Below are 27,132 nucleotides of genomic sequence, written 5' to 3'. Positions count from 1 at the left end.
TCCTTTTTCTGTTCTCTCAGATTTGTCCTCAGGTTTGAAATACAAGGCAAAAAAAAAGGCTGCAGGGTAGCTTTTGAAAGCAAGAAAGTTTAACAGCTGGCCAAATGGCTGAGTCATCGGCATTGATTCATGACCCTTTCAGCACTCACAGGTACATTATGATCAATTTGTGCTCTGCAGCAGAAACACTTAAAAACAGTCACATCATCCCTTTTGACTAGCCAAAACAGAAGGGCTTCACTGACTCATCCTGAACAGGTAATACAGGTCAAAAAAAAAAAAAAAAAAAATAATTATATATATATGTCACACAGTGGAAATTTGTATTTATCTTGTATATTGTTTTTATCCTGATTTTTAGTGTTTATTTATGAGTGTCGTTTTATTTGCATGGTTTTATTCTGTTTCTATTGCATGGTTTTTAGTGTTTTATGTGACATGGTTTTTATCCACTGTGGACTGGCTGCACATGGGACAAATTAGCTGATAGGGACCACCTGCTGAGGCAGGGGTGTGTCCAGAGGTGGCCTATCAGCTGTGTAAAGATCTTTTAAAAACAGGCTAGCTGAGCACTGAAGGAGAGAGGCCCCAGACTGGAAGGTTAATGCGAGATGGCCAGCGTGATGCGGCGGCCTAGTCCTGACCTCATGGAATGGCAACAGTAAGAGAACGTGTGTGATTGGCAGCAGGGCAGAGGTTGTGAGTAGGGTCTGTACTGTTGTTTACTGGGTGCAGCTGGATTGGGAGAGGGTCGCCATGGCCATGAGCCAGGGCCGCTTCTGGGACCATTGTTCTGGCCCCTATTTGTTATTTTACAGGACACCGATGCAATGGGAGCTGTGGCGGTGGTCGCATGATGGATTTGGGAGCAGAACGCAAGCCGGGCTGGGAAGTGATGGGCCAGCGGAAGGACAAGAAGATGGGAGGCTCTTTCTTGTCTGCCGAAGATGAGGCTGGCGTGGACTCTGCTCTAAAGAAGGAATTCCTGGCCTGCTGATGGACCCATAATGAACATGTGGCATAATTATAGCAGGGTGGGTTTTAGTGAATGTAGAAAATGGTAGTTTTATGGGTTTTAGAATTGTTTTATTTAGTTTTAGTAGATTGACAACCTTTTATTACTTACACTTTAAGGGTGTTTTTATTTGTGCTCCCTGACCTAGTAATAAACTGTTTCTGATCAGACCTGCTTCCTCTCTGTGCCCGTGGTATCTGACTCGCTTGCTCCCCCTTGTATTTTAAAGAATCTTTCTTTTTAGCGTGACATTCTGGCGCGACCGCTTTAGTGTTGCCGTGTTATATCTATCTATCTCACTCATTTGGTTATTCCTGCGATTGTAAAACTGTAGTTTTAATAACACTTTATTAATAATTTTTTATTAATACTTTGTCTCTCAGTATATCTTTCCCTCATCAGTTCTTTTAAAAAAATTTGATTTATTGAAATTTTCTTTATTGATTTAGAGGTCAAATGCTGATAGTAATATGCAATCAATACTTAAGGAAACTCTAATTTTGTTGGCTAAGTTGTGAAAACTAACACATGTCACTGTAACACACAATTCCCACTCAGAAAGGGAAAACACAGCAGATCCAGGGGTGTAGGGTGCTTTGATGACACCCTACATTTGCAGACTTTAACAGCTCTAATACACAGGTGCTGAAAATCGGGCACAAAGATTTTTATTTTTTAAGTTAAAATGTACATATAGCAGTAACAGGTTATGAATTTTTAAAGCTACAAAACCAACATATTGTATAGAAAGTCAAAATCTCCAGGCTTCGTGTTTTCGTCGATTCCTGTATGTGTGAATGGGGCCTGCTGTAGGCTGTCATGATTCACAAACTTCTGGCAACGTACAGTAATTATTCATGACAAATGACACCTACTGTGCGTGGGTGAGAGTACATCGAGTCATGTCGACATGTTTCAGCACGCAAGCCGTCCGCTCGTCTGATTCTTTACACTGCTAATTTCGTGGTTTTTTAGCAGGTTTTTCAGTTATGTTTCCACACATGGATGGAGGTTTCATTTTTTTCTGATCAAACAGTCTTCTACAAAGCAACGCCTACATCAGGTTATGCTTGTACAGACTAACTAGTTGCTTGCAAACAGATGCCTCATACTGGTACTGAGGGCGCAGTGTAAAGGGCGTCAGAGGATTACACCGGAAGTTGGTTTTTGCTTTCAAAGTAAAGCTTCATTATAAACTATGATCAGATATAATAGTGTAAGATAAAAGTTGAGTCTTAAAAAGAACATTTAACAGTCTGGTTTATCGAGTAGATTGCTTGTATCACAATTAGCAGCCCTGCTGAATTCTTTCTGTTTTTTTTAATGAGCTCTATATAATATATTCAGTCCAGCTGCCTGTTTTATTCTTGCATCCCTCCCACGCAGCGACGGTTGGAAATTATTTTGAAAACTGTTAACGGAAGTGGGATGTGAGGCGTAATAGCTGGTACTTGAACAGTGAGTGTTTTGCTTTACCTTCTGAGCAAGTGACAGGCATACGGGAGGAGGGAGAAGTTTTTTGTAGCTTCGCTTGCTCCTCTTCATCATGGAGACTCGGGCACATTTCACCCGTGAGGAAATTAACAGCACGGTGTGGGAAGTCCAGGAGAAATACACGCACCTGAAACAGATAGGGACCGGGGCTTACGGCTCGGTATGGTGAGTGATTTATCATTTACTGTGCACTGCAAGAAGTGTGTGTCGCATTTGGGGCTCATTCACGTTAGCTACACTGGCTGCACACAGTGTGTAGTGGGCCTGCGTTATATCCTGTACAGTCTAACATAGAGTGGTCGCACAATCAGTCAACTCATGTAGCAAGTAAGCACCTAGTGTCATATTATAGCACGACGACCACACAGCCCGTTATGTGGACCTTACAGTCTTATGTTTACCTGCAGTAGGAGTAGGAGTTATGATTGAAAGTCTGTATTAAAGATGGCCACTTTCCATTTTCATGGCATCATACAGTTACATACAGGACACAGTTAAACACCAGAATAACTGTTTACGTAAAAACGTGCAGCAATTTAAATGTTTTGTTTTCTCTTTTTTTGTTTTGGGTTCTTTTTTTGTTGTTGTTGATTTTTTTTAGCAATACAATTATTTTTGCAGGCTTACATAAAAATGGGGGATCGGGTGTCAAACCATTAAGGAAACTAGATACAGCCAACATCACTTATCATTGCATTTTTACAACCTCCCTGGTTTTTATTTGGCTAACTGGATACATACAATCCCTGATTAGGGTTTCTAAAATAATTTCTGTTTGCACAGTTAGAATGCTTCAAGTTTAGTCATGTAGCTGCCTTCATAAAATGTTAATAACTGTAAAGAACCATTTGAGAAGAGCTATTCAGAAAGCTCTAAAGCCTATTATTATATTAATATGTCATGAGGGATAAAATGGCAAATGCTGGAACAGTGGCAGCTGTCAAACACACAAGGCCATTGCTACGTTTCATATTGCTGTCACGTAAGTGCTCTTAAGAATAACCAAAGGTCAATATATTTGAAGAAAAAAGCCAGCCTTTTGCCTTTTATCCATTATTGTGTACATTAACCCTTACATTATTGTTGAAATCACTGATTTTCTTCACTGTCAAATGTGCCTTCCTAATGAACTTTACCACACAGTTGTTCTAACTTATTTTGACTAAAAATATAAACTCATAAATTATGACAGCACTTAGTTTAAATTAGACTAAATTTAAAGGGCCTTGAGGTGACAGTTGTTGTGATTTGGCACTATATACATACAATTGAAATGAACTGAATTAACGGATAAAGCTTAGTAGGTAAAATTTTGAGAACCTAGATAAACGGCGAAAAAACTCTTTACTGACCTCAAAGCTCCTGTTGTCACAGCAGCAGTGTTCAGGCATGCTGACTAGGCTTTAAGCATAATAGTGTGGGAGTTATGATCTGTTAAAAAGCTCAGACTGGTCGACCTTTAAAAGAAGCAGCATCTCATGAACACCGTGAACATTATCTGAACCTACCTGTAAATGGAGGAGGGAAAGGAAATAACAAACAGAAGCACAGCCTGCAGTTTCGTGTTTTTTTAAATTATTTTTTATTGTAGCTATTTGCTTGGCATGCATTAGCTGTTTCATGTAAAGCCGGCTGCAATATTTGACATTACTGCATCAGTGTTGTTCACAGCACACAGTGAAGTGTGCAGTGTGTGTTGGTGGATGCGGCTCCAAATAGCCTAACAAGCCTGTCCTCCTACGATTTGGTGCCCTGTAAACATGCACGTCAAGAGCTGCCAAACATTCACATATTGATAACTCTGTAAACCACAGACCACCACACATTTAGAGAACGAGTCCCACATACAGTATCTCTGTCTCACATCATCTATGCTTTTGCTTTGTGTTTCATGCACAGCCTCTAAGTGTGACTGAAACCCCAAAAATAGACTATTCAGTCGTTTTCAAATGGTGAACATTATAGTGAGACTAAAAGGTCCAAGCAACAGCAGCCAGCTAATGACTTGTTACATTATCATTCCCAACAGCTCAGCACTAAATGAGAAGAATAAAGAAAAGGTGGCCATTAAAAAGCTCCACAGGCCTTTCCAGTCAGAGATCTTTGCTAAGAGGGCCTACCGAGAGCTCCGACTGCTCAAACACATGAAACATGAAAATGTGAGTAGACTATACACTATGCATACTCAGTCGCTTTTAGGAAGTTGTGTTTTTTGCATTGTAACAGCACTGTGATGCAGTAATATTCTGTAAATGAGCCATTGCTTGTATGTTTTAGTATTTGTCACCTGCTTCTTTCATTCCAACTAGGTGATAGGACTTATCGATGTGTTTACACCTGCCCTAAGCCTGGATGACTTCCAGGACTTGTGAGTATTCTTCATCTTATTAGCAAACCGCTCGGGGAAAGGCAGACAACACTTTAAATGATCTGCAGGTTCAAATGGTCTGGTGCTTATACAGCACTTTTCTAGTCTAATTAAGAATTCAAAGTACTTGTTACTACTAAAGCCTCAGTCACACACGCACACGCACACACACACACACACACACACACACACACACACACACACACACACACACACATTTATAAAAGCACTTTTTTCTATCCCTGAGCTCTTTTCTTTTTTATCATCAACAATTTTTATTTATTTCATTTTAAACTTCAATAACAGAACTTAAGGATAAATACATAAATAAATAGTTTAAAAAACAACAACAACAACAAAAACAAAAACCAAAACAAAGGGAAGTTATCCTATTCTTTCTTCACACACCAATCCCCACACCACCACTCTGTCATTACTCCTCTGTTCTTCAAGTTACAGAAAGCCAGCTTGTAAAGGGGGACCAAATACAATCATATTGATGCAATTTGTCTAATAAACCATAAGTCACTTTTTCGTAAGACGCCAACTTAGCCATTGTCATTAGCCACTCTTCATAGGGAGGGGGGGTTCTTTTTCCGCCAATGCCTTAGCAGGACCCGTTTGGCCGTAGTAAGAGCCAAAATAATCCATCTTTTTGTATAACTGCGAAAATCTCCATCAGAAAGTTCTGTGGTTATACCAAGTATGGACAGTTTTGGTGAGATACCAAATCTCCTTACCCTACCAAATTAGTTGTATTAAGATGATAACTGCACCCATGATATTTTATATTTTATCTAATATTCCATTACACATTCCAGATAAGTATTTCAAAGATCTAGACTTTTTGATCTGGCAGTTTCTTTGGGGTAGCTCACTGCATCGTTTAAGTATTAAGAAACTTCAAGCGAGTGCAAAACGAGGTTTTTCATTGCCTAATTTCCAATGGTAATATTGGGTGATGAACGTGAAACAACTTAGAGCTTGGTTACCTACTGCACCAGTTAAACCCATCTGGTCCCACATAGAGACGGAAGTTGATGGCGGTATTTCTCCTTGGATGGAGCTGTTTGATACCAGTCATATTCCTAAGCTCTTTTCTAACATTTCCGCACACACTCAAATTGCAGTGGCTCCATCAGGGGTAATTGGGGGTTCAGTATCTTGCCCAAGGATACATCAACATACAGACTGGAGAAGGCGGGAATCAAAACACCAACCTTCTAATTGGTGGATGCTCTACTCTGCCTCCTGCCACAGTCGCCACATTAACATGGTGCACATGCTGTCAGAGATCTGTTTTTTCTCTTTAAGCACTCGACACTAAAACTCTTGGAGGAATGCAGTACTTGCAGAAAAAATCTGTGGGGTTTTTCTAGTTTAGAGTGATTAGGGAAAGATTTTATAGTCAGGATCATATAAGATTACTCTGTGAGACATGTTGCGACATCTACTTGTAACGTTAAAGAAAAATATGACAACTTAATTTTTCTTTCACTTTCCAGGAAACATGTGAGCATGCCTGTGAAAGAGCCTTTCCCACACTGAAAGCACACTTTCTGTCTACCTTAAAGAGGACATATTGTCCTTTAATTGTCATGTATTATTCAGTGGGGGGTAATAATCATTTGATTCCCTGCTGAATTTGTAAGTTTGCTCATTTACCAAGAAATGAACAACCTATAATTGTTATGGTAGTTTAATTTTAATGGAGACATTTGCTTTCTCACATGCACAGCTAAGATTTAAGCTGCTGCTGCATCACATGAGGAGACTCTAAAAAAGGTGGAAGAATATTTTATTTGGAAGTTATGTAAACATACGCAAGTCCACCAAGCTCCTTGGTCAAAGGGAGACAGGACAGATTACAGCACAGACAGGGTGTGGAAGTTAAGAGTAGGATGACTTGCTAAGGCAGTGTCGTATATCATGTTTGGACTGTTAGGCTGAGGTAATTACTTTACTCTCTGCCTCAGGGTTGTCTCACTGCACCTCTCTTCCTCTTTTTTCCCCCCCAGCTACCTGGTAATGCCTTACATGTTTACTGACCTGTCAAAGGTGCGGGGTCAACTCTCAGAAGACAAAGTCCAGTTTCTTGTCTACCAGATGCTTTGTGGACTCAGGGTGAGCCAAAGATGATCTCTACCAAACTTCAGAAATGAACTATATTTATATTCCAATGTAACTGTTTAACAGAGTCATGTCAGAATAATACTGTTGTATATGTTGTTCCAAAATTTATTGGACAAAGACGCGTTTTTTTTGTAGTTAGCCTATGTACAACACCACTATGGCACCACCACCTCACCTTCATCTTCAGTTGCTAATTGGTTTATGGGGTCTTCCTATTTATATTCAATAACTTTAAAAAAAGCCTGCTGTGTTGGGTTGATATTAGGTGACTGAGTTAGATGTCTACATTCTTTGCCTTAAGAAACTCCCATTTGTCTGATTAGTTCAGCAGAGTTTGGCTGAATCAGAGCAGAGAACATAGCCCTGTACACTTCAGAATTCATCCTGTTGTTTCTATAAACAGCCACATCATCAATAATCACTAATGGTCCAGTTTCAGTGGCAGACAGACAGAAGGACAGACAGATTGATGCATACTCTGTCAATTTCACAAGGGAAATTGCTATGATACAGCTGCAGGATGAAGACTAAAAATATTATATTCTACAATTAAAAAAAAACAACATTGTTAAAAATAAAAGTACCACAGGCCCAGAGTGAATACCCTATAATTTGAGGTAGTGCCAAAAATATATATTTACAACAGTAATTTAAAAAAGGGAAATAAAAAGTTAAGATAAAGCAAAGTTAAATGACAAAAGATTGGGATTGTGCAAAAGTGGAAATGGCATTAATAATTCAGTTCAGTTCATTTTTATTTCAAACATTTCAAACATGTGCCTTCACAATCATTACAAAATATCATTCCATTATTGTTTGAAAAGGAGTAGGCAGAAGTATTTACTTATTTGTCCCTACCCCCTCAAGTTTTACCTCTCATTCATTTAATTTTTTTTATTTTTTTTTATTTTAGTCTTAAATTAAACAGACAACATGTGAAACAAAAGTAAAGCAAAACAAAACAAAACATACATAAATCAAAAACAAGAAAATTAGCAAGCCCCACCACAGTATAGTTTCTTTCATATGAAAAATACAGAATGTGTATATTTGCAGATACACAAGTTATGGAAAAACAAACAAACCAAAACAAAAAAACTAAAAAACAACCACAACACCATTTACCAGCAACATTACCGTCCTGGGTTAACCCCGTTTTCTTCATTCTTATACTTATTTAAAATTAGGTTTTTATATTTTACTTTAAACTGTTTTATGTTTTTACTGTCTTTTATTTCTTCTGTTAGACTGTTCCATAATTTAACTCCTGCAATTGAGATAGACATAGTTCTTAAAGTTGTTCTAGCACTTTGTATTTTTAAATTCCATTTCCCTCTTAAGTTATACCCACCTTCTCTTTCTATGAACAATTTGCAGATTTCTTTTGGAAGCAATTTATTTCTTACTTTATACATTATTTGCGCTGTTTTAAGCTTCACCAAGTCTTGGAATTTAATAGCTTGCATTTTGACAAAGAGTGCATTTGTATGGTCCCTGTACCCCACATTATTTATTAATCTAATGGCCCTTTTCTGTATTATAGTTATTGTTTGTGTGTTACTTTTGTATGTGTTTCCCCAGACCTCTACACAGTAGCTCATATATGGCAGTAGTAAAGCACAGTATAAAATGTGCAGTGCTTTTTGATCCAACATATGCTTTGCTTTCCCCAGGACGGCAATGCCCCGTGCCAATTTCCCCCGAACATAAGTAATGTGTGGCTTCCAACAGAGCTTGTGGTCAATGATCACCCCAAGAAATTTTATTTCATTTAATCTTTCTAAATATACATTGTCAACACATATTTCTACTTTGATGTTTTTCTTTTGGTTTCCAAACAACATAAATTTGGATTTATCTAGATTCAATGATAATTTATTTATATCAAACCACTTCTTTAATATCGTTAATTCCTGTGTGATCATCTCCAAAACCTGTGGCAATTCCACACCTGAACACAGTATATTTGTGTCATCTGCAAATATTACAAACTTTAAAATCTCCGATACTCTGCAGATATCATTTAAGTACATAATAAACATTTTTGGACCCAGTACTGAACCTTGAGGTACTCCACAAGCTATATCCATCAAATTAGATTTATATTCATTTATTTGTACATATTGTTGCCTATTCCCTACATAGCTTTTTAACCAGTCCAAAACCACTCCCCTAAACCTGTACTTTTCCAGTTTTTTTTAATAGAATTTCATGATTAACAGTATCAAATGCCTCTTATTATCCATACATTCCGTTATCTTTTCCATTAAATCTATCAGTGCCAAAGCTGTTGATCGGTTGCTTCTGAACCCATACTGACTATCTGTCATTAATTCATATTTTTCCACAAAACTGTCAAATCTTTTTATGAAGAGTTTTTCCAGTATCTTAGAGAACTGTAGTGTATACAATACAGAAATGTATGAGTGGAATCTGTCCTGATAGGTGTGTCATTCTGACCCAAAAAATGTTTGTCCAGAATTTTTACAGGCTCTAGATGTTTTCTGGCAAAGTCTAACCTGACACACATGTTCTTAAGTCTAGTGGCGTACAATTTGTTGCAAAATCTCTGTATTTCCAATCATGAGGGATTTTCTTGATTATCCACTTTTAAAAAATGATACAGCTGATTTCTCACAAGTTTTCTTGACTTGGCTCAATGTTGTGAAGCTGTTTTCAGCCTCATGTTGGCCTCTGTCACTTGGGCTATCGTGTTTAAAATGAGAGTGAAAAGCTGTGAAATACAAATTCAACTAAATCAATGTCACATGTTATTTCAAGCCTCACCTGGGATAAAGTTGCTTATGATTCAACTGTCAATTTGGTTTGAGCCTCAGAATATGGAGGACTGTGTATAAACAATGCTTTAATTCCTAAACAGTTAATGCAACACTTCTTTCAAACCCTTTGGATTAAAGCTGAAAGACTGCAATCACATGTTTTGCTATTTATTAATAATAAAAGATATAATAACAGATTATTAATAATTATCATAAATATTTCATGATTAGGATTTACATGACTGTATGTATCATGTAGCACATAACTTACAGAGAAATTACAGGAGAGTTAGCCTTTTTTGCTTTAAATGAGTCAATGAAACACACAATGCAATGGATATAATTATTAACAAGCCTAGTTATTATTTAAAAGGTATTTGCTGTGTGGCCAAACAGTTATTCATCAAACTCCTCTAATAAAACTTTACTTTGAATTTAGCCTAACTAGGCCTGGTAAAAACTGACAACGTAAACTAAAGTGTTCCTGCTCTGTTTATTCCTTTGCAGTACATTCATAAGGCTGGGATTATCCACAGGGTAAGTACAACTCATTGTCCCATTACAGGAAGCTGAGCTGTTTTGGGAGTACCTTTTTTCCTGTTTTATGATAAGTTGACTTTTTCAGGTTATTATCAATAATAATAATGATAACTTTATCTATATAGCACTTTTAAAAATCTGTATCACAATGTGCTTCACCAGTGTAACACAATAAACAAAGCACTGCACAAAATAAAAAAATGAAAAATTTCCGATCAATAATCTGTAGCGAGAAATAGGCGACTTCCTCAGGTCGGAGGAAGTGACTCACTTCTCCGACCTGATTTCCTCAGACTCAGACTGTAATCTGTGCAGGATTTTGTACCGCACAATGTTGTGACTCAGATTGCAGATTTGGTATTCCTCATGTTCTTTGGAAATATATTTTGTAATTCATTTGTTAAGCAGTCAGATGAAAGCGTGCCCAAACAAGTAGGATGACTTAACTCCTCTAATGCGTGTGCATGTCTGGAGCTGTTAGGTCACACCCTTTAACTCCAGTTCCAAGACGTCAAAGACCTGTCGGTAAAGTAAGAGCCACTTTTGGCTTCCTTATTCAGACTGGGTTGCTACAGTAAGTAGCTCCCCATGTTTGGTGCGGCAGATTTTTATGTTCTTCGTGACACAGCCCCAGAGGGATGTGTGTCCACTCCTGAGTTCAAACCAGGGATCTTTGGCTTGTTAGACAAATGTGCAAATCACTACACTGTGAAGTGTTACCCTGCTGTTACTCCTATAACGCTTAAAGCAGATAAATTTTTATCAACACCTACTGACAGTGATACACTTCTCACACCTTATGTTGCAGCACTAACTGCAGAGTTGAGGCAGTGTGTCTTATAGTCATCTTGTAGTTGAGTCACGATATTGAAGTCCTTGTTTTAAGTCCCCACAACATTCTTGTGTTTGAGTTCAGCTGAGCCATGTGAGACCACAAGAAGCACGTGCACTAAAGCTCTTACTGGCTCTAGTAAGCGCCTGTGGTCCAATCACTGTAATTTCTTCTTAATTACCATTTGGACTAAGTAACCGTCATTCGACTCATTTTCTCTAACAGGATCTTAAGCCTGGAAACTTGGCTGTTAATCAAGACTGTGAACTAAAGGTATGTACTTTCTGCATTACTGCATATGAGAAGCAGTGAGATGATAGGGCAGCACAGGCAGCAGACACAGTAGGACTCAGCAGTCGATGTAATTAACAATATACAGGAGGTAGAAGAAGAAGTTCATTTACATACAGTTGTGCAAACCTACTCGAAATAATCCTGAAACGATAGAATCATTTGTTATTGTTTATATGAGATTGCCATATATATGTATGCAATATTTTATGTGTTTCATTAAAAGTAAACAGCCTGTGAGACACTAAGTACATGTTTGAGATTGTCATCCGTTTCATTGCTGCTGATACAGATCCTGGACTTTGGGCTGGCTCGCAGTACTGATGCTGAAATGACAGGCTACGTGGTGACCCGTTGGTACCGGGCGCCTGAGGTCATTCTGAACTGGATGCACTACACTCAGACTGGCAAGACAATTGTAGCTGTTACATATTCTTTCCCACCGTTCTCTCTGTCGTCTAGAGTTGGCCTCTTGGTGCTGTGACCATTTGTTGTTTGTTACGTGAAAACGTCTCGACACTCCAGCTTTCATTGTTGCATGTATGGTTCTTCAAGGGTCAGCAACTTTTGTAATCCTGTTCCTAGTTCCTGACAAATATTTGAAGTTGCATGGATGTCATCTTGAGAAAAGAAATGTTTGGGTTTTTTTTTCTCCTCTTAATCTGTTGACACAGATGGTCTGACAGTGCTGAGACTCAATGACAGAACTGTCACTGCAAACCCAGGATTTATGTTCCTTTAGGAGATAGTGGTTTTTCATTTTGTACATAGCATCCACAGAGTGGAGTGTAGCTGCGAAAGCAGCTCTGACAAGTTTAGGATAGTATTACTCACTGAATATTCCCCCTTTCAAAGCACACAACATATTCAGCTCTCTGCTGTGAATAGGAACTGTGCTCTGGCATATAAATGCCACCTTCCTCATTCCTGCTGCACTCAGCTAAACTTATAACCCTCTTGGTGTTATGTATTCTTCATGATTTCTCACTAATGTTACTTTCCTTTGGTGTTTCTTGTAGTGGACATCTGGTCTGTGGGCTGCATAATGGCAGAAATGATCAATGGAAAGACCCTCTTCAAAGGAAAAGATTGTATCTTTTCTTCAGCTTGGTCCATTTACTAAACTTTACCAGCCTGTGTGATAAATAATAAGTTGAATAATGAATGTCAGTATGCAAAGAGAAAGGTATCAAGCACACTTTGTGAAATCCCTTTAAAGCTTTAATATCGCTTTATTAAACCACTGTAATAATATAGGAGATGGAAAGGTGCTTGATGACAAGCTCTATAAAGACACAAAATCAAGCACAAGAGGCAGTTACAGTATATTAATACAGAGCAAAAGCGGCATATTTCCCGAGTCAATTTTTTTCCCCCTACCTTGTTATAAATGCTCCTGCGTTTGTTATATTTCTCTTTTATGTTCTTATTTTGCTTCTGATGCAGCGAACTGATTTATAGATCTGCTAGGAAATAAAGACATCACAGGTCTTTCTGTGATGTCTTTTTCCTTTATTATTCTGTTTTGCATGCCTGCTTCATATCTCTATGTTCTGCTCACTGAACCACGAATGTAAGAGTAAAAATCCTTGATTCTAATCTGTTTGCTATAAGACATGGACCAGCTGACTCAGATCATGAAAGTAACTGGTGTGCCCGGGCCAGAGTTCATCCAAAAGCTGGACACTCCAGAGGTAGGAAGAACAGTCATAAATATGCAGTTATGCACTAGGAGTACTATCTGCACAGAAAATTTTTACAAATGTCCATTGCCTTTAATGTTAAACATTTTTTTATAAGTGATTTCTCTCAGAGTGAGCATTAAAAAAGCATCATATCTCAGAAAGCATTTGAGCTGTGGTGCACTAGATCCTAAACTGAAACCCATGAAATTAGCATACAAAGTGAAAGTTCCACCGACAGCCCTCTGAGGTAGAAATGTACAGCATACTGCAACCTACAGTGACATACGGGAAATTTTGCCAGACTCTCATGTCCTTTTTTTCTTTACCAGATGTGAGTAGTTAAAATCTAGAAATTGTCCTGAGGGTGGCACTAGAGGAACAGTCAGGGCATTAATAAAAGCCTGTAGTAGGATGCATTAATAGGAAGGAAGTTAAGGCTTTTGGAAAGTCCTGTTTTGCAACTCTATAGGATTTTATAAATGGCCTTAGACTTGTTTCAGCACAATGCTAACAAGATGGCTCACATGCACAAGTGACGAATTGAATATACAGTTCCATCTTTGGAAGTCATATTTGCACAAGGACTATGTAGCTGTATATGAGTATGAAATCAAATATAGTTCTATCTTTGGATTTATTTCATTTTTGCAAGGTGAATAACAAACTATTCAGTTTTACAAAATAACAACATGAAACAATCAGCCTGTCTTTGATAAATGAAGACCTTTTTTATTATTTCATTTTGTAATCACAGTTAAACTAAATCATTGTTGCCATACTTAAAGATTGAATAAAAAATATTCTGTGTCTGGGTATTTGTGTTTGATATCTTAAAACAGGCCAGAAATTATGTCAAGGGCCTTCCTCGATATCCCCGAAAAGACTTCTCAATGTTGTTTCCCAGAGCTAGTGCACATGGTGAGATGCACCTTTTTTCCCCCACATTTTTATTCTTTTTTTAAATCACACTTTTTGTTTCTTTCTTTGGTGTTTTTCTTCTTTGTATGGCTATAATTCGAAAAGTCATTCATGATACCCTGTTAATGAAAGCTTTTCCATTTTCTGGCCTGCTAAGTGATAAATATTCACTTACTTTTTCAGTTTCATGGTTTTTGTATCGTAGTAAACTGGTGCATTATTCCACACTGCTGACCTTTTGTAGGCGTTGATCTGCTGGAGAAGATGCTTGTTCTGGATGGAGATGAGAGGCCCACAGCGGAACTAGCTCTAGAGCACCCATATTTTGACAACTTGCGGGACCCCGATGATTTCCCCAAACCACTGCCATATGATGACAGTCATGACAACGACACATTGTCCCTAGATGAATGGAAGCGTAAGTGGAAATCTTACTATGATAATCATGTCTCTATGTCTTCTCCCTAACTCCTCCTACATGTGTTAAACAATCTGAATGAAACTTACTGTGTAGACTGCCTTGGGTACCAGGATTATCAACATCTATATAAAACTTTTGGGAATTATTTTCATAACACTCAAATCTTTACAAATCCGTGTGCTGATCTCAAAACGAATGGTGATATTACGTCTATGTTACGTATGTGTTTTTGTTTGTAACTCATTTTTGCTAACCAATTTTTAATGCAGTGGCTCTTGGGGGCCACAGGAATATAGTGCCTGGCAAAATAGTGCCTGTTGTTGGTTTTTGTCTTATACAATGAATACATGGCTTGCAAAGAATAATAATAATAAATATATGTATACATTATGGATTGGGGTTTTTTTTGTTTTCTAACTATACGCGGTGATAATAAAGATAAAAAGATTAATATTAATAAATGAACATAATGCCATCATATATTTTAAATAATGTACTTGATTTAAGTTGACACCCCGTTCCCTCTTTTTATTTTTCTATTTTTACACAGGATTGTGTTTCAGGGAGGTGAAAAGCTTTGTGCCATTCCCACGGCGGGACTCCAAGAGGAAAAACACTCTGACCATGTCTCCATGATCTGATGAATGTCATGTAATTACTGATGCCCCAAACAACAAGCATACAACCAATTGTGCCCTTGTATATTCTAAGCCTGGATTCATCATATATCTTTTACTCAGTTATATAAATATAAAGCGCTATATAAATCCAATCCATTATTATTATTAGTTAATATCCTGAATCAGTGTTCAAAAGAGTAAAACTGTATCATCCCCTTTTTTTACGTAATGTGCAACTGTTTCCTAAATGTAGCTTGTTCATAGTGTTACACATTTCCTGTCAGTGGATTTTGGTGTGGATTTATTGTAACTAAATGCTACAAGGTTTCTTGTAAGATTTACTGCAATGTTGTTTTCCAATTAAAAAATTCAACATGATGTGGCCTTTCTCATTTGCACAGGAGGCAGCTGAGTTGAATCATCTGTGACATTGCTTGAATATACACTGGACAGGGTTGGTACATTAAGAGACTGTATGTGTATTCATGTATTATGAATATTGTTTCACAATGCAAGATAAATATGTATTTTAATACACATTCTTGACAGTAATTAATGATGGTGCACCTCTGTGCACATGCTTTGTATATCCAAAGTGACTGGACACATGTACGTTAGTAAATCGTCCAAATATTGTTGATACTCGGGTTTAAATGAAAAACTACACTTTTCACTGACCCTGTGATCTCGCGCGCGAAAATCGTGGTCTAGTGACGTCAGGGGGGATGGCTAAACTTGTCTCGTTTGACTGTTGTCAAGGTAGCCCACAGGTTGCTCGAAAAAGGAAGTGAGACAGTTCTCTCTCAAAATAAATGAATGTAATCGCGTTGGAATGCGATATTCCGACTTTTATATCAGACAAGCTCTACAAATGGCATGTGGTACATCTAAATCAGATAACACATAAATAAAGCAATAAGCATTGTAAGTACAAGCATGAGAAAGAGTATCCCAACCCCAGATACTACTATTTTTCCTTAGATTGCAATGCAGTGAAATACTCTTAAAAGGACATGTTAGATGGGGAAAAGGGTAGATGACATAAGTAGGTGTTATTCAGAGTTGTGTTTGTGGCAGAAGAAAATGCACTCGTTCAATCTTGGACATTATTTTGAAATCTAACCGGAAGTCTTATTATGTTGGGTGATGTCGGTTTAGCTTACTCTGGGCTCCAAATTGCTAGCCAACTAGCCGAAGGAGGCTAGTATTCCTCCTTCTCTTAAAATTGGGCCGACAGTAGGGCTTTCTCATATTTTAATGTAGATATATTACTTTTGTTCTCAGTGAGCCGTTGGGATTGACTGCGTGCCTTCCAAGTGCCGTGCTGTGAAGAAACGGAAGCGCTGAAAAATAGCGAAATATACCGGCTATACCAGCAAACTGTGGATTGCTAACGGTAGCTATTAGCTTGGAGAGTATAGCAAGTAAGCCGCCTGGCTAGGCAACCATTACAGCAAAAGCGGCTTCAACCCACCGGGGTTGTCGAGTTACTCCTGTCAGTCAGTTGCCATAATTGGTAAGATGGCATACATTTGCCATTTTACTACCCTTTTGTGATCATTGACAGGCTTAAAAGTTTTAGCTAGTAAGGATTTTTTGTGTCATGCACCTTGTCAATGTTTAAAAATATCAGACAAGCTAACGTTAGTACTACCCAGCTTATAAAGTTAGCAGGCTAGCCTGCTTATAGACTCTCGGCACTTTCATGTTAGTGCCGTTACACTGTTGTTCTTATACCGACACGATGAAATGAAACCCACTGCATCAATCGTACAAAATCAACAACTGTTAAAAATTAAACAGTAGAGAATCTTTGGACAGTGTTTTTAAAACTGTAAATATGGCTGACATTTTTACTCCTGAAATAAGGACACCGCTCTGTTGAGGCTCTAGGATCCTTGAATCTGATTGGCTCTGAGTCGGATCATTTAAGCTTTCCCGAAAGCTGATTGGATTTGACCGCTGTGTTGGGTCAAGCCGTGATAGCAGATGCCAGCAGTTATTAACATATAGTCGAGAATAATCTACACAAGATTTTACTGGCCATGTGTGTTTTGTCAGTAAAGTCTGCTGCTCGGCAGCTAACGTAGTCATTACAGTGGTTTGTTCTGTTAGCTTTTGTTAGCTTTTGTAGGTGACTAAGAGTTTTGAGTTTAGATATGACAGACTGTTTTTACCACAGGTGCTACAGCCTAATATCACCACAGTATTATGTAATGTACGTCGAAGGACTATTTCAATGAGTTAATATGGAAAGAACTTTAGCCACTTGGGCATTAGTGAGGTATTGAGACAGCAGAACATAAGTATAGGTAGAAAATAAATGGGTAATGACAGCTAGTACAGCATAGACTCATAATAATAAGAAATGTTATGATTGGGATTGGCATTGGGAATTGAGCTTATGATATATATTTCTTCTGAGTGAGAACGCTGGTGTCGTATTTGAATGTTGCATCCCTAAATGCTAATAGAAATTTGTTTTTATGTTTATTATATTATTAATATTTTTATTTTATTTCCTTTTCTAACCAACAGGAGGAAAAGTGTGATTGGTGGCCTATGAGGAAGCCACGTCGAAAAGGCCAAGTGGCCGGAGGAGGTGGAGATGTGAGAAAGTCAAATGGGACATTTGGCGGGCGTGGGGGGGCCCGTCAACGATCACCATCCCCCTACAGCCTAAAAGCTTCTCCAAGCAGAGAAACGTTGACATATGCCCAGGCCCAGAAGGTGGTTGAAGTGGAACTAGAAGGTAGGCTTCACCGAATTTCTATTCTGGAGCCTTTGGAAGTCATTACTGAAGATGAGATGATGGCTCAGGACATTAGTGAGTGTAACAGCAACAAGGAGAACAGTGAGCAGTCATCGCCTCCCACCAGCAGTGCCCAAACAGCCCGCAAACCTGTCACACCACGAAGCCGCAGGAAAGACCCCAAATGTTCCTCTAATAAGTCGCCACCATCCTCCAAGAACAGTTGCCCCAATTCTCATCCGCCATCACCGGAAAAGCTAAACAAATCACAGTATCATCACATGACCCTTCCTGAACCTAAGTTTCGAGTGCTGGAAACCTTTACGCCAGTTGAGGCCCCTCCTCTGCCAGCAGCATATTATCGTTATATTGAAACCTCAGCTGAGGAGGAAACTGAGGCAGAATATGACATGGACGAAGAGGACACTGCCTGGCTGGAGATGGTCAACGCTGATCGGACATCAGAGGGTTGCTCAACTGTCTCAGCAGAAACGTTTGAGCGGCTGGTGGACCGATTGGAGGAGGAGGCATATCTGGAAGCCCGAAGCCGAGCGCCTTCTCAAAGCACTATTGATGATGATGCCTTCTGCTGCGTGTGCCTGGATGACGAGTGCCTCAACAGCAACGTCATCCTCTTCTGTGACTCCTGCAACCTGGCTGTGCACCAGGAATGTTACGGAGTGCCCTACATCCCTGAGGGTCAGTGGCTATGCCGCTGCTGCCTTCAGTCCCCTCAGAAACCTGTTGACTGTGTTCTGTGTCCAAACCGTGGCGGCGCATTCAAGCAAACGAGTGATGGCCGCTGGGCACATGTAGTCTGTGCTATATGGATCCCCGAGGTCTGCTTTGCTAACACAGTATTTCTGGAACCAGTGGAAGGAGTTAATAACATTCCCCCAGCACGATGGAAACTGACTTGCTGCCTGTGTAAGCAGAAGGGTCGTGGTGCATCTATTCAGTGTCATAAAGCCAACTGTTACACTGCATTTCATGTTACATGCGCTCAGCGTGCTGGGCTCTTTATGAAGATAGAACCTGTGCGAGAAACAAACATTAACGGGACTATGTTCTCGGTTAAGAAGACTGCTTTCTGTGAGGCCCATTCTCCGCCAGGACAAGAGACTGGGTCAGATGATGAGAGTGAGGGACGAGTGGTGGGCAGCAGAGGGAGGGCGAGCAGAGGACGGAGTGCCTACACTGAGGGTCCGACAACACCGAAAAAAGGCAGAAAGTCTGACGATGATGCCAAGACAGATAAAAAGAAGGGGAAAAAGAATTCAGACTCAACATCCCAACACACAGCATCACCACAAGTGACAGTGCCTCAGATACCCACGAGCAGGTTAGGTTGTTTGTTTTTTTTTGTTGTTGTTTTTTTCCTTTTTTCCCCAAAATAAGATTGTCTTCTGCAGTTAGCTTGAACATCTGATAAAACAAAGTTTATCAAAAGCAGCAAATTGTTGGAGATTTTTTGATCTAGTTGATATTTCAAATAACCATAATTCACACGTTCTACAGTGAGAAGCCTGAATTGATGTTTGCCATATTGATAGTAACATAATACTGCATTTCCTTCTGTTATATAGGCTGAATATCATCTGTAAAGGAATTATTCTGCAGAAGAAAAATCAGTTCATGCAGAGGCTTTATAAATACTGGTTATTAAAGCGACAGTCGAGGAACGGTGTGCCGCTGGTTCGGCGTTTGCACTCTAACATCCAGTCCCAAAGGAATACTGAACAGGTAAGAGCACAGAAATGAAGCCTTAACACTCTGTAGCTGTTTTTCTAAAATCATTGTTTGCCTTTAAATATGTTTTGATGTTTAATATGTTTAACTATAGTTTGTAGAAGCTTTAAAATGAATTGTACTTTATAGCCTGAAGTGGATGAGAAGATTTCTGCAGCAAGAGACGCACTGAGATATTGGCAGAAGCTTCGCCACGACCTTGAAAAAGCCAGACTTCTAGTGGAGCTCATCCGCAAGAGAGAGAAACTCAAACGAGAGCAGGTAACTTACAAAGATGAACCACCCTCACTGGTTTACATGCTTCATATTTAACGCTGTGAGTTCATCGTGTAAATTTTGAATTAAAAAAAAAAATGTTGGCAAAATGAAGATCTGAAGTACCTTCAAAATGCAGTTACCTAAATAGTTCTCCAGTGTAATCTTTAGTTCTGTTATGTTTGGGTAATCTGCTTTTTCTTGGCCTGTCCTATAGCGTGTATATTGTATGTTGGCATGTCTTTGCCACATGATAATAAACAGGTGGCTGCTATAAACTGATAGGGAGGCAGAGCCGGAAGGAAAGCTATTCATATGAGATACTGGTCACCCAGTTTTGTATGGATCATGAATTGATTGTTGGAAGATTTCTGTTTTGAAAAAAGGTTTATAATGTTTTTATATATAAAAACATTTTCTTGGTTGGTTAACATTAAATCAGATCACTCTGTTTGTCTAGCCTAACCTTTTTTAGATTTGCAATTTCTGCGTAAATATCACATACATGTCTTCTGTCAACTGCAGGTCAAAGTTCACCAGGCAGCTCTGGAAATGCAGTTGACCCCAGTGTTGGCTCTGCTACGCTCCACTCTGGACCAACTACAGGAGAAGGACACAGCCCAGATTTTTACACAGCCTGTGGACATCAAGGAGGTCAGACATTAATTATAACAGATGCGCATGCACACAGTTTACATTGTGTCAGAAAGTGAGAGGAAGTGTGTTCCTCATTCCCCATATAGTTCAATTCCTTGTATCATATTGTCTGAGAATTTAGTAGAATTATACAAAACAGTAACAGTACAGTTTACAAGAATTTACATGTTTTTGTTTGTTTGTTTTTTTGCACAGTGCAGATGTTGTTGTAGTTTAAAACATGCATCCATTCTGATGATAACGTTCGTGCTGTCTTGTCCTCAGGTCCCCGATTACCTTGAGTTTATTAGCCACCCTATGGACTTTTCCACTATGCGCTCTAAACTAGAAAGTCATTCCTACCGCTCAGTGGCTGACCTGGAGGCCGACTTCAACCTGATGGTGTCAAACTGCCTTCTTTACAATGCCAAGGACACTGTCTTTCACCGAGCAGCACTACGTCTTCGAGACCTTGGAGGGGCCATACTACGACATGCACAGCGACAAGCCACCAACACTGGGCTAGACCTAGATACTGGCATGCACTTTCCAGAGTCACCCCAGAAAAGAAACTTTTACAGTTGCACCTGGGAGGATGGTGAGTCAGAGGATCATACTGTGTCTGTCTTTAGTGATTTGGAAGCTGTTGTGTGTGTTCAGTCTGTTATTTCTTCTGTGCCAAAGGATTAGGTTGTTTTTTTGTCAGTATATTCAGATTTTCTAGTTTTGTAACATGTTAATGCTTAAATACCAGTAACACCTTACTAAGAGAACACTGTGTAGAGAGTACACACTATTCTGTGTATACAGTGTACACACTGTGGCTGTTAACCATTATATAACAGTAAATGCTACTGCTACAACAGCAATATTAATACGTACTGCATCTAAGTAATGAAGGTGTAGTTGACAACAGAAATGAGGAGTTATCAGGGTTTTAACCAAAGATTTTGTAATGCCCGAGAGCTGAAAACATCCCGGGTACAAATATATCTTTAGAGTCCATTAGTTGTTGTTTTTTCTCCTGCATTTTATAATAGGAAAATAAGTTAGTCAGAAAAGTATCCAATCAAAGTCGACTTTGATCACGTTGAAGATATGAATGGTTCAATCTACTTTAATACATGAAAAGTGGACAGATAACTGGCTAAACAACTGAAAGCAAAAAGGTTCGGTAATTGTTTTTTGTTTATTTTTTTTGTAAACATCTTTATAGTGTTATTAAATCTTGAACTGTTTTTATGTGCTAACTGGAATAGTAGGCTAATAAGATTCATTTGCTAAACTTATTGACTGAACTTTATTTCTTCCTAGGCTTAGTAAGTTGCTGGGCTTAAAATACATTTGCTGAAAACCTGGAAATATATTCGCAAAGCTTCATAGTACTTATAATTGCTGAGTAGTTGATGAAGTTCCAGGAAAATAGAGAGCTCTTGGGCTGAGTTTCTTAGAGAGAAAATGGCAGAAAGATGATTTTTTTATTTTTTATTTTTTATTCCTATTTATTCTATTTATCCCCTTTGTATATTTTATTTATATTTGTTTCTGTATTTATATATGTGTGTGTGTGTGTGTGTGTGTGTGTGTGTGTGTGTGTATATATATATATATATATATATATATATATATATAAAAAAAACAATTCTGTAACTGTAACTTCGGTCGTTGCTGTGCTTTTTTTGGAAATCGAATTTCCCAGAGGAACCCACCCGAGGGATTAATAAAGTTCTATCTTATCTTATCTCTTATCTTAAGTGTAGTGCTGGCAGTGGAAACTGAAACAACTCTTCATAGTAGGATATTTTGTATTTTTTACATTCTGGTTAGTTGGTCTGATTTTTAAGCTTTTGGACGTTTAATAATCCAGTCAATACTAAAATATATGACATGCAAGTGAGCCAAACACAAACTAAATGGTGTGTTTATTAATTTACATTATCAAATAATGGGTTTAGTAACATGCAGGAAAATATTTTCCTTTAAAAGCTGCCGGTACAGTCAGTTTATTCATTTTTTTCAACAGTTTATACATCGACTGATAGAGATGGATATGAGTTTGGAGGAAGAGATGGTTTAATTAGTATTTCTCACATTTTATACTCAGTTGTAGTTGACTCATGTTTAAGCAAATCATAGACCAGGGACTACAGATGAAAAGGAGTTTTGTATTCATTCTATCATGTACAATATATGTGGTGTCCATGCTAAATAATTATTCAGAATAAAATAGAAATAGCACTGCAAAGAGGGGAAATTTTTAACCTTTGAGATCTCTGAGAAAACAAGCCTGGCTGGTCATCTTTGTGAAATGTCAGCATTGAAGTATTATTATCATGTTGTACCTAAGTGTCTGTTTGGGCGCTAACCAAACTCCCTGCTGTGTTCAGTTGACAGCGTGTTGGATCCAGAGAACCGGCTGCATATGACAGTGGAAGAACAACTGAAGGAGCTGCTGGAAAAGCTGGACTTTGTCACATCGATGCGATGCAGCGGTGCTCGAACTCGACGAATCCGCCTGCTTCGTCGCGAAATCAACAGCATCAGGACGGGCAGGCAGGGCCAGTCCCACCGCCACATCCTACACAATGGACATCTCAAAGAAGAGGATGATGATGAGCAAGATGAGGAGGACAACGACAAAGACGCCAAGGCAGATAACGGCCTCACATCTTCAGACAAAGGTGGGCACTGAGAGAGACTTACAGCAATATTAAATTGCCAATTCATGAACCTTTAAAAAGCCACTTTTTTTCAATGAGACCAGTTGTGAACATGAGCTAACGGAACATTGTCCTCAGGTAATTGAGCCAGGGTCCCCCCCACGCACCAACCCCAACCACCCCACTGTCTCCAGTCTAGTAAGTAGGGGCCCACAGAGTCTCGTTAGCCATGGTTGCCTCACAAATCCTCTCTCCCAGTGAACTCTATGTCTGCACCTCTTCTATACATCACTCTCATGGACTCACCACTCTCCATGGCCACATGCAGTCATGCCATATCATCCCACTTTTGACTAAAGGCTAGTCTAGTCAAACAGTCTTGTGTCACCATAGAAGATGGCAGGAGAACTCCTGCTATTTGAGTAAAGAACGAAAGATACTACCATGTTACCATGTTGATGGTGTACAGTTGTGAGAGCAAAGTACTTTTTCACTTGTCTTGATAAGGTCCTCCATATCTAGAGAATCTGTCAATTCCCTCTGGACTGTGGTTAGAGTGTTGGAATGAAGTGTAAATCATTACAGAGTGACACCATTTTCCTGTGTGAATACTGCACCACCGCATCACACTACATACTAAATGGAGATTCATTTAAAACCAATGCTGAGTGAATTGGAATATCATTCGTTTCCTCTCCTTTCAGAGGACCTCAAACCCGCTTCGCCCCCGACACTGGAACCTACAGGGCCGGCTCCTCCTCCACGTCAGGGGGACACACCTCTTGAGCCTCCCACTCTGCGGCCAATCACAGGGGAGCCCCAGTCCCCCAGCTACTCCTGCAAACGCCTTAAGATGGACGGTGACCTCTCAAACGGCACCACAGAGAACATTCATTGCATTAGCGCACAAGAGCGGTCAACTTTGCCACGTCCCAGTTTGCACAGTGAAGGACAGACAGTGACCAACGGTCTGGCAGAGCTAGGCATCACCTCACGGCCCCCGACGGGGGGAGTCGGGCGACGGACCTCCGTGCTGTTTAAGAAGGCAAAAAATGGAGCTAAGTTGTTCAAAGTGCGAGACAATCCTGTGCTGAATGGGAATGGACCACAAGACGAGAATACAAGTAACAACTCTTCAGCACTCAATTCCATAGCCAGCACCCCATCTTCCACACCTTTGACCACTCCAAGCAGAACCCCACAGAAGAGCCCAGGACCCCCCAACCTTAATGAACTATGGACCTCCAGTCGAGACATGTGTTCAGATAGTGAGCCAGAGAAGACACCAAATCACACGCTGGAAAGTGGTGAGAAACTTTGCTTGATTACTGACGTTAAGTTTAAAGTGTTCTGCTCAGAGAGGAGAAGTGAAACCTAAAGACTCGCTTGGAAGGGATCACATTTTCTGGATTGGGCTGACTGTACATTTGTTATTAGCTACTAATGCACTGATCACAGCATAGGAATATGTTTTTTTTCCTAGGTCTACCTGATTGATCAGACAGTTAGCCCTGTATTGTCTAATGGATTTCAATATAACTGAGACAAGAGCAGACATAAGTGCTCCTTATATGTCATCTTTTCTGACTTCCCCTCCTGCTCCTTTGGCTCTTATCTGCTGCTGTTCTGATTGCTCTCGCTCTTACTTTCAGGATTGACCAACGGCTTTAACACGCACAAAGATAGCAGATCCGACTTGGAGTTTAGGTCTTGCCCAGTTCTCCACAAAGAAATGTAAGACATTGTGTGTCTGGTATTCTTTGTGGTTTGTTTTGCTAACAACTGATAATAAAATTACAATATAATGTATTGTATTACAGCAACTCACCACCCAAACGCAGCCTTGGGAAACCGGCTCTTTCTAAAGTCCCCTTTCTGGAGATCATCAACGGAGACTCGGATTACACCGGTACTTTTTTCCCTCCTGTATCCCAAGTTCTCTTGAAGCTAAGTTGCATTTATGTCCTGATTATTTATTTAGTCGCTGAACTAATTTGAGTGTCACTGTTGTTTGACAGGCAATAGTAGTCAAACATCAGAGGATGAGATGGAGCTGGAACCACTGGACCTGGTTTGGGCCAAGTGTCGGGGATATCCCTCATATCCTGCTCTGGTAATTGCTGATCTGACTTAATATCACTATTTAATATGAGCGTTCAGCTCAGGGTGTAGCTTAAATTCCCTGTTGGGCTGTGTTTGTTTCAGATCATTGACCCCGAGATGCCTGAGGAGGGCCTACTGCACAATGGGGTGCCGATCCCCGTCCCACCCAAAGATGTCCTGTGTCTGGGGGAGCAGCGGCAGGAGGAGATGAATGAGAAACTTTACCTGGTGCTTTTTTTTGACAACAAGCGGACATGGTGAGTTTAACATAAACATTGCTGTTATGCAATGCTCCATTTATCACATGGAGGTCAGAAGTGTTTGGTTAGTGAAACCTGATACATTTTCCACAGGTGTATCATGTGATGAAAAGACAAATGGTGGAAAGTTTGTTTGTCTTTACAAATAATTTGAAAATTGTTTGTAGATAATTCTTTAGATTTGAATTTTATTTTTAAGATTAAGATTTAAGATTTTATCACTCTTGATAAAAGGCTGTAATAATAATCCTAACCTCTGTCATGGGTGTTGTAGGCAGTGGCTTCCGCGTGACAAGGTGACACCCTTGGGCGTAGATGACACAGCTGACAAGCTGCGCATTATGGAAGGTCGCAAGTCCAGCATCCGCAAATCTGTCCAAGTGGCATACGACCGCGCCATGATTCACCAGAGCCGGGTGAGCCACAGCCACGGCTTTGTGGCTTCCGGGTACCTGTAGGGGGCCTCTGTGAGCACTGTGTACACCCACAGTTGGCCGATATGCATTTTCTCTTTGGTCTTAAAGCAGCAGGTGGAGCTGTTCCTGTTGCCGGTCGAATTCATATTCACACTGTGGTCCGAAAAGAGGTTGCCGTGGCACCGAGTCCTGGACTGTAGTTTATTACCAAACCACTAGTGTCTGACACACAGAGGACTGGTGTTTGCCTCTGTGTCATTGTTGAGGAGGTGGAACTCCTGACGTGAATGAAGTTACCTTTAGGTCCCGTGTTGCTGCAGTAAATTCCCCATTCAGGGTTGTATTGAGGTGTTGCTTACTCCTCCTGGATGTGCTGATGTAAAAGAATTCCCGTCTATTTTGTATAATGCTACTGCTGCCAAGGAATCAAGTAGTCAGAAGAGATTTGATATATTTATATGAGCTGCAGAAGACTAATGAATGCATCACTGCCATCTTTTATACAATAGCTTTTTACATTTAAATCTTTTACAGAGACAATTGTATATTATAAAGGCACACTTTGTGTACATATGTAAGTGTATTATCAAACTGAATTTAATTTAATGTTGCCGTTTTAAAATGCGTATTTCAATCAACCCACAAGGGACAAAGCCAGGCTGTGTATATTTGTGGAGATTTAATAATTCCTGACTTGCTGCAGTTTATTTAGCTTGTCTTTGATGTAATTTCAACTGTGTTGTGTGCGTGTATGTGTGCGTACGTTCTGGGCATACAACACAATGAGCCGTTGTTCTTTATACTTGTATTCTCTTTTTGATACAGAGAGAAATAATTTATTTATGGAAGACAGAACTATAGAAATAAAGCTATATTGGTTAAAGTTGACAAAAATCTTATTTAATGGCGTGAGGATTTAAAACCATGCAGCCAACATTTTTAAATGGATGACATCACATGTTTAGTTTCAGGATTTTACTTTAGACCAACATTTGCTGTCCCCACCTCCCAGAGGATTCTATTTATTACAGAGTGCCCTATTTTATCAAATGGACAAATACACCTTCATAAGCTTGTACTACCTGCATATTTTACCTGCTCACCAAATATTTTGTCTGTAACCAGTATTTCCTTATTTGGGGAAATAAATTCTATATTAAAAAAAGAAAAAAGCTTTTGGGATACTTACCTGGAGTTTTGTGTT

At 39.4% G+C, this 27,132-nt stretch overlaps 2 protein-coding genes across 2 annotated transcripts; both read left to right on the top strand.

Annotated features, from left to right (window-relative positions):
* The first annotated feature begins 2,501 nt into the window (after positions 1-2,501).
* Positions 2,502-15,323, top strand: mapk13 (mitogen-activated protein kinase 13). Its single transcript, XM_085344893.1, has 12 exons — positions 2,502-2,674; positions 4,539-4,668; positions 4,819-4,877; positions 6,896-7,001; positions 10,298-10,327; positions 11,388-11,435; positions 11,746-11,860; positions 12,473-12,544; positions 13,068-13,147; positions 13,978-14,056; positions 14,301-14,474; positions 15,028-15,323. Exons 1-12 carry the CDS (start codon positions 2,562-2,564, stop codon positions 15,111-15,113), a joined length of 1,092 nt encoding a protein of 363 aa, XP_085201019.1. The 5' UTR covers positions 2,502-2,561; the 3' UTR covers positions 15,114-15,323.
* A 994-nt stretch (positions 15,324-16,317) lies between these two features.
* On the top strand, positions 16,318-27,075 carry brpf3b (bromodomain and PHD finger containing, 3b). The gene is made up of 13 exons (XM_085344892.1): positions 16,318-16,613; positions 17,636-19,191; positions 19,436-19,592; positions 19,728-19,859; positions 20,379-20,507; positions 20,775-21,087; positions 22,877-23,170; positions 23,854-24,456; positions 24,802-24,883; positions 24,970-25,058; positions 25,168-25,262; positions 25,355-25,509; positions 25,787-27,075. Exons 2-13 carry the CDS (start codon positions 17,660-17,662, stop codon positions 25,968-25,970), a joined length of 3,765 nt encoding a protein of 1,254 aa, XP_085201018.1. The 5' UTR covers positions 16,318-16,613; positions 17,636-17,659; the 3' UTR covers positions 25,971-27,075.
* The last annotated feature ends 57 nt before the right edge of the window (positions 27,076-27,132 follow it).

Source organism: Diplotaxodon limnothrissa, linkage group LG20 (assembly GCF_057381915.1).
Source record: "Diplotaxodon limnothrissa isolate DT_005_m linkage group LG20, D_limnothrissa_male_GT1.1, whole genome shotgun sequence".
NCBI classification, from domain to species: domain Eukaryota; kingdom Metazoa; phylum Chordata; class Actinopteri; order Cichliformes; family Cichlidae; genus Diplotaxodon; species Diplotaxodon limnothrissa.
Note: the sequence above shows the minus strand (reverse complement) of the source record. Positions and strands in the feature narration are given on the sequence as shown.

Excerpts from the sequence above, each read along its gene's own strand:
- mapk13 (XM_085344893.1), top strand. The coding sequence starts at position 2,562 with ATGGAGACTCGGGCACATTTCACCCGTGAGGAAATTAACAGCACGGTG. Across the intron at positions 4,878-6,895 it reads CTGGATGACTTCCAGGACTT|CTACCTGGTAATGCCTTACA; the intron begins GTGAGTATTCTT and ends TTTCCCCCCCAG. Across the intron at positions 11,436-11,745 it reads ATCAAGACTGTGAACTAAAG|ATCCTGGACTTTGGGCTGGC; the intron begins GTATGTACTTTC and ends CTGCTGATACAG.
- brpf3b (XM_085344892.1), top strand. The coding sequence starts at position 17,660 with ATGAGGAAGCCACGTCGAAAAGGCCAAGTGGCCGGAGGAGGTGGAGAT. Across the intron at positions 19,860-20,378 it reads AGAAACTCAAACGAGAGCAG|GTCAAAGTTCACCAGGCAGC; the intron begins GTAACTTACAAA and ends TGTCAACTGCAG. Across the intron at positions 24,884-24,969 it reads CCAGTTCTCCACAAAGAAAT|CAACTCACCACCCAAACGCA; the intron begins GTAAGACATTGT and ends ATTGTATTACAG.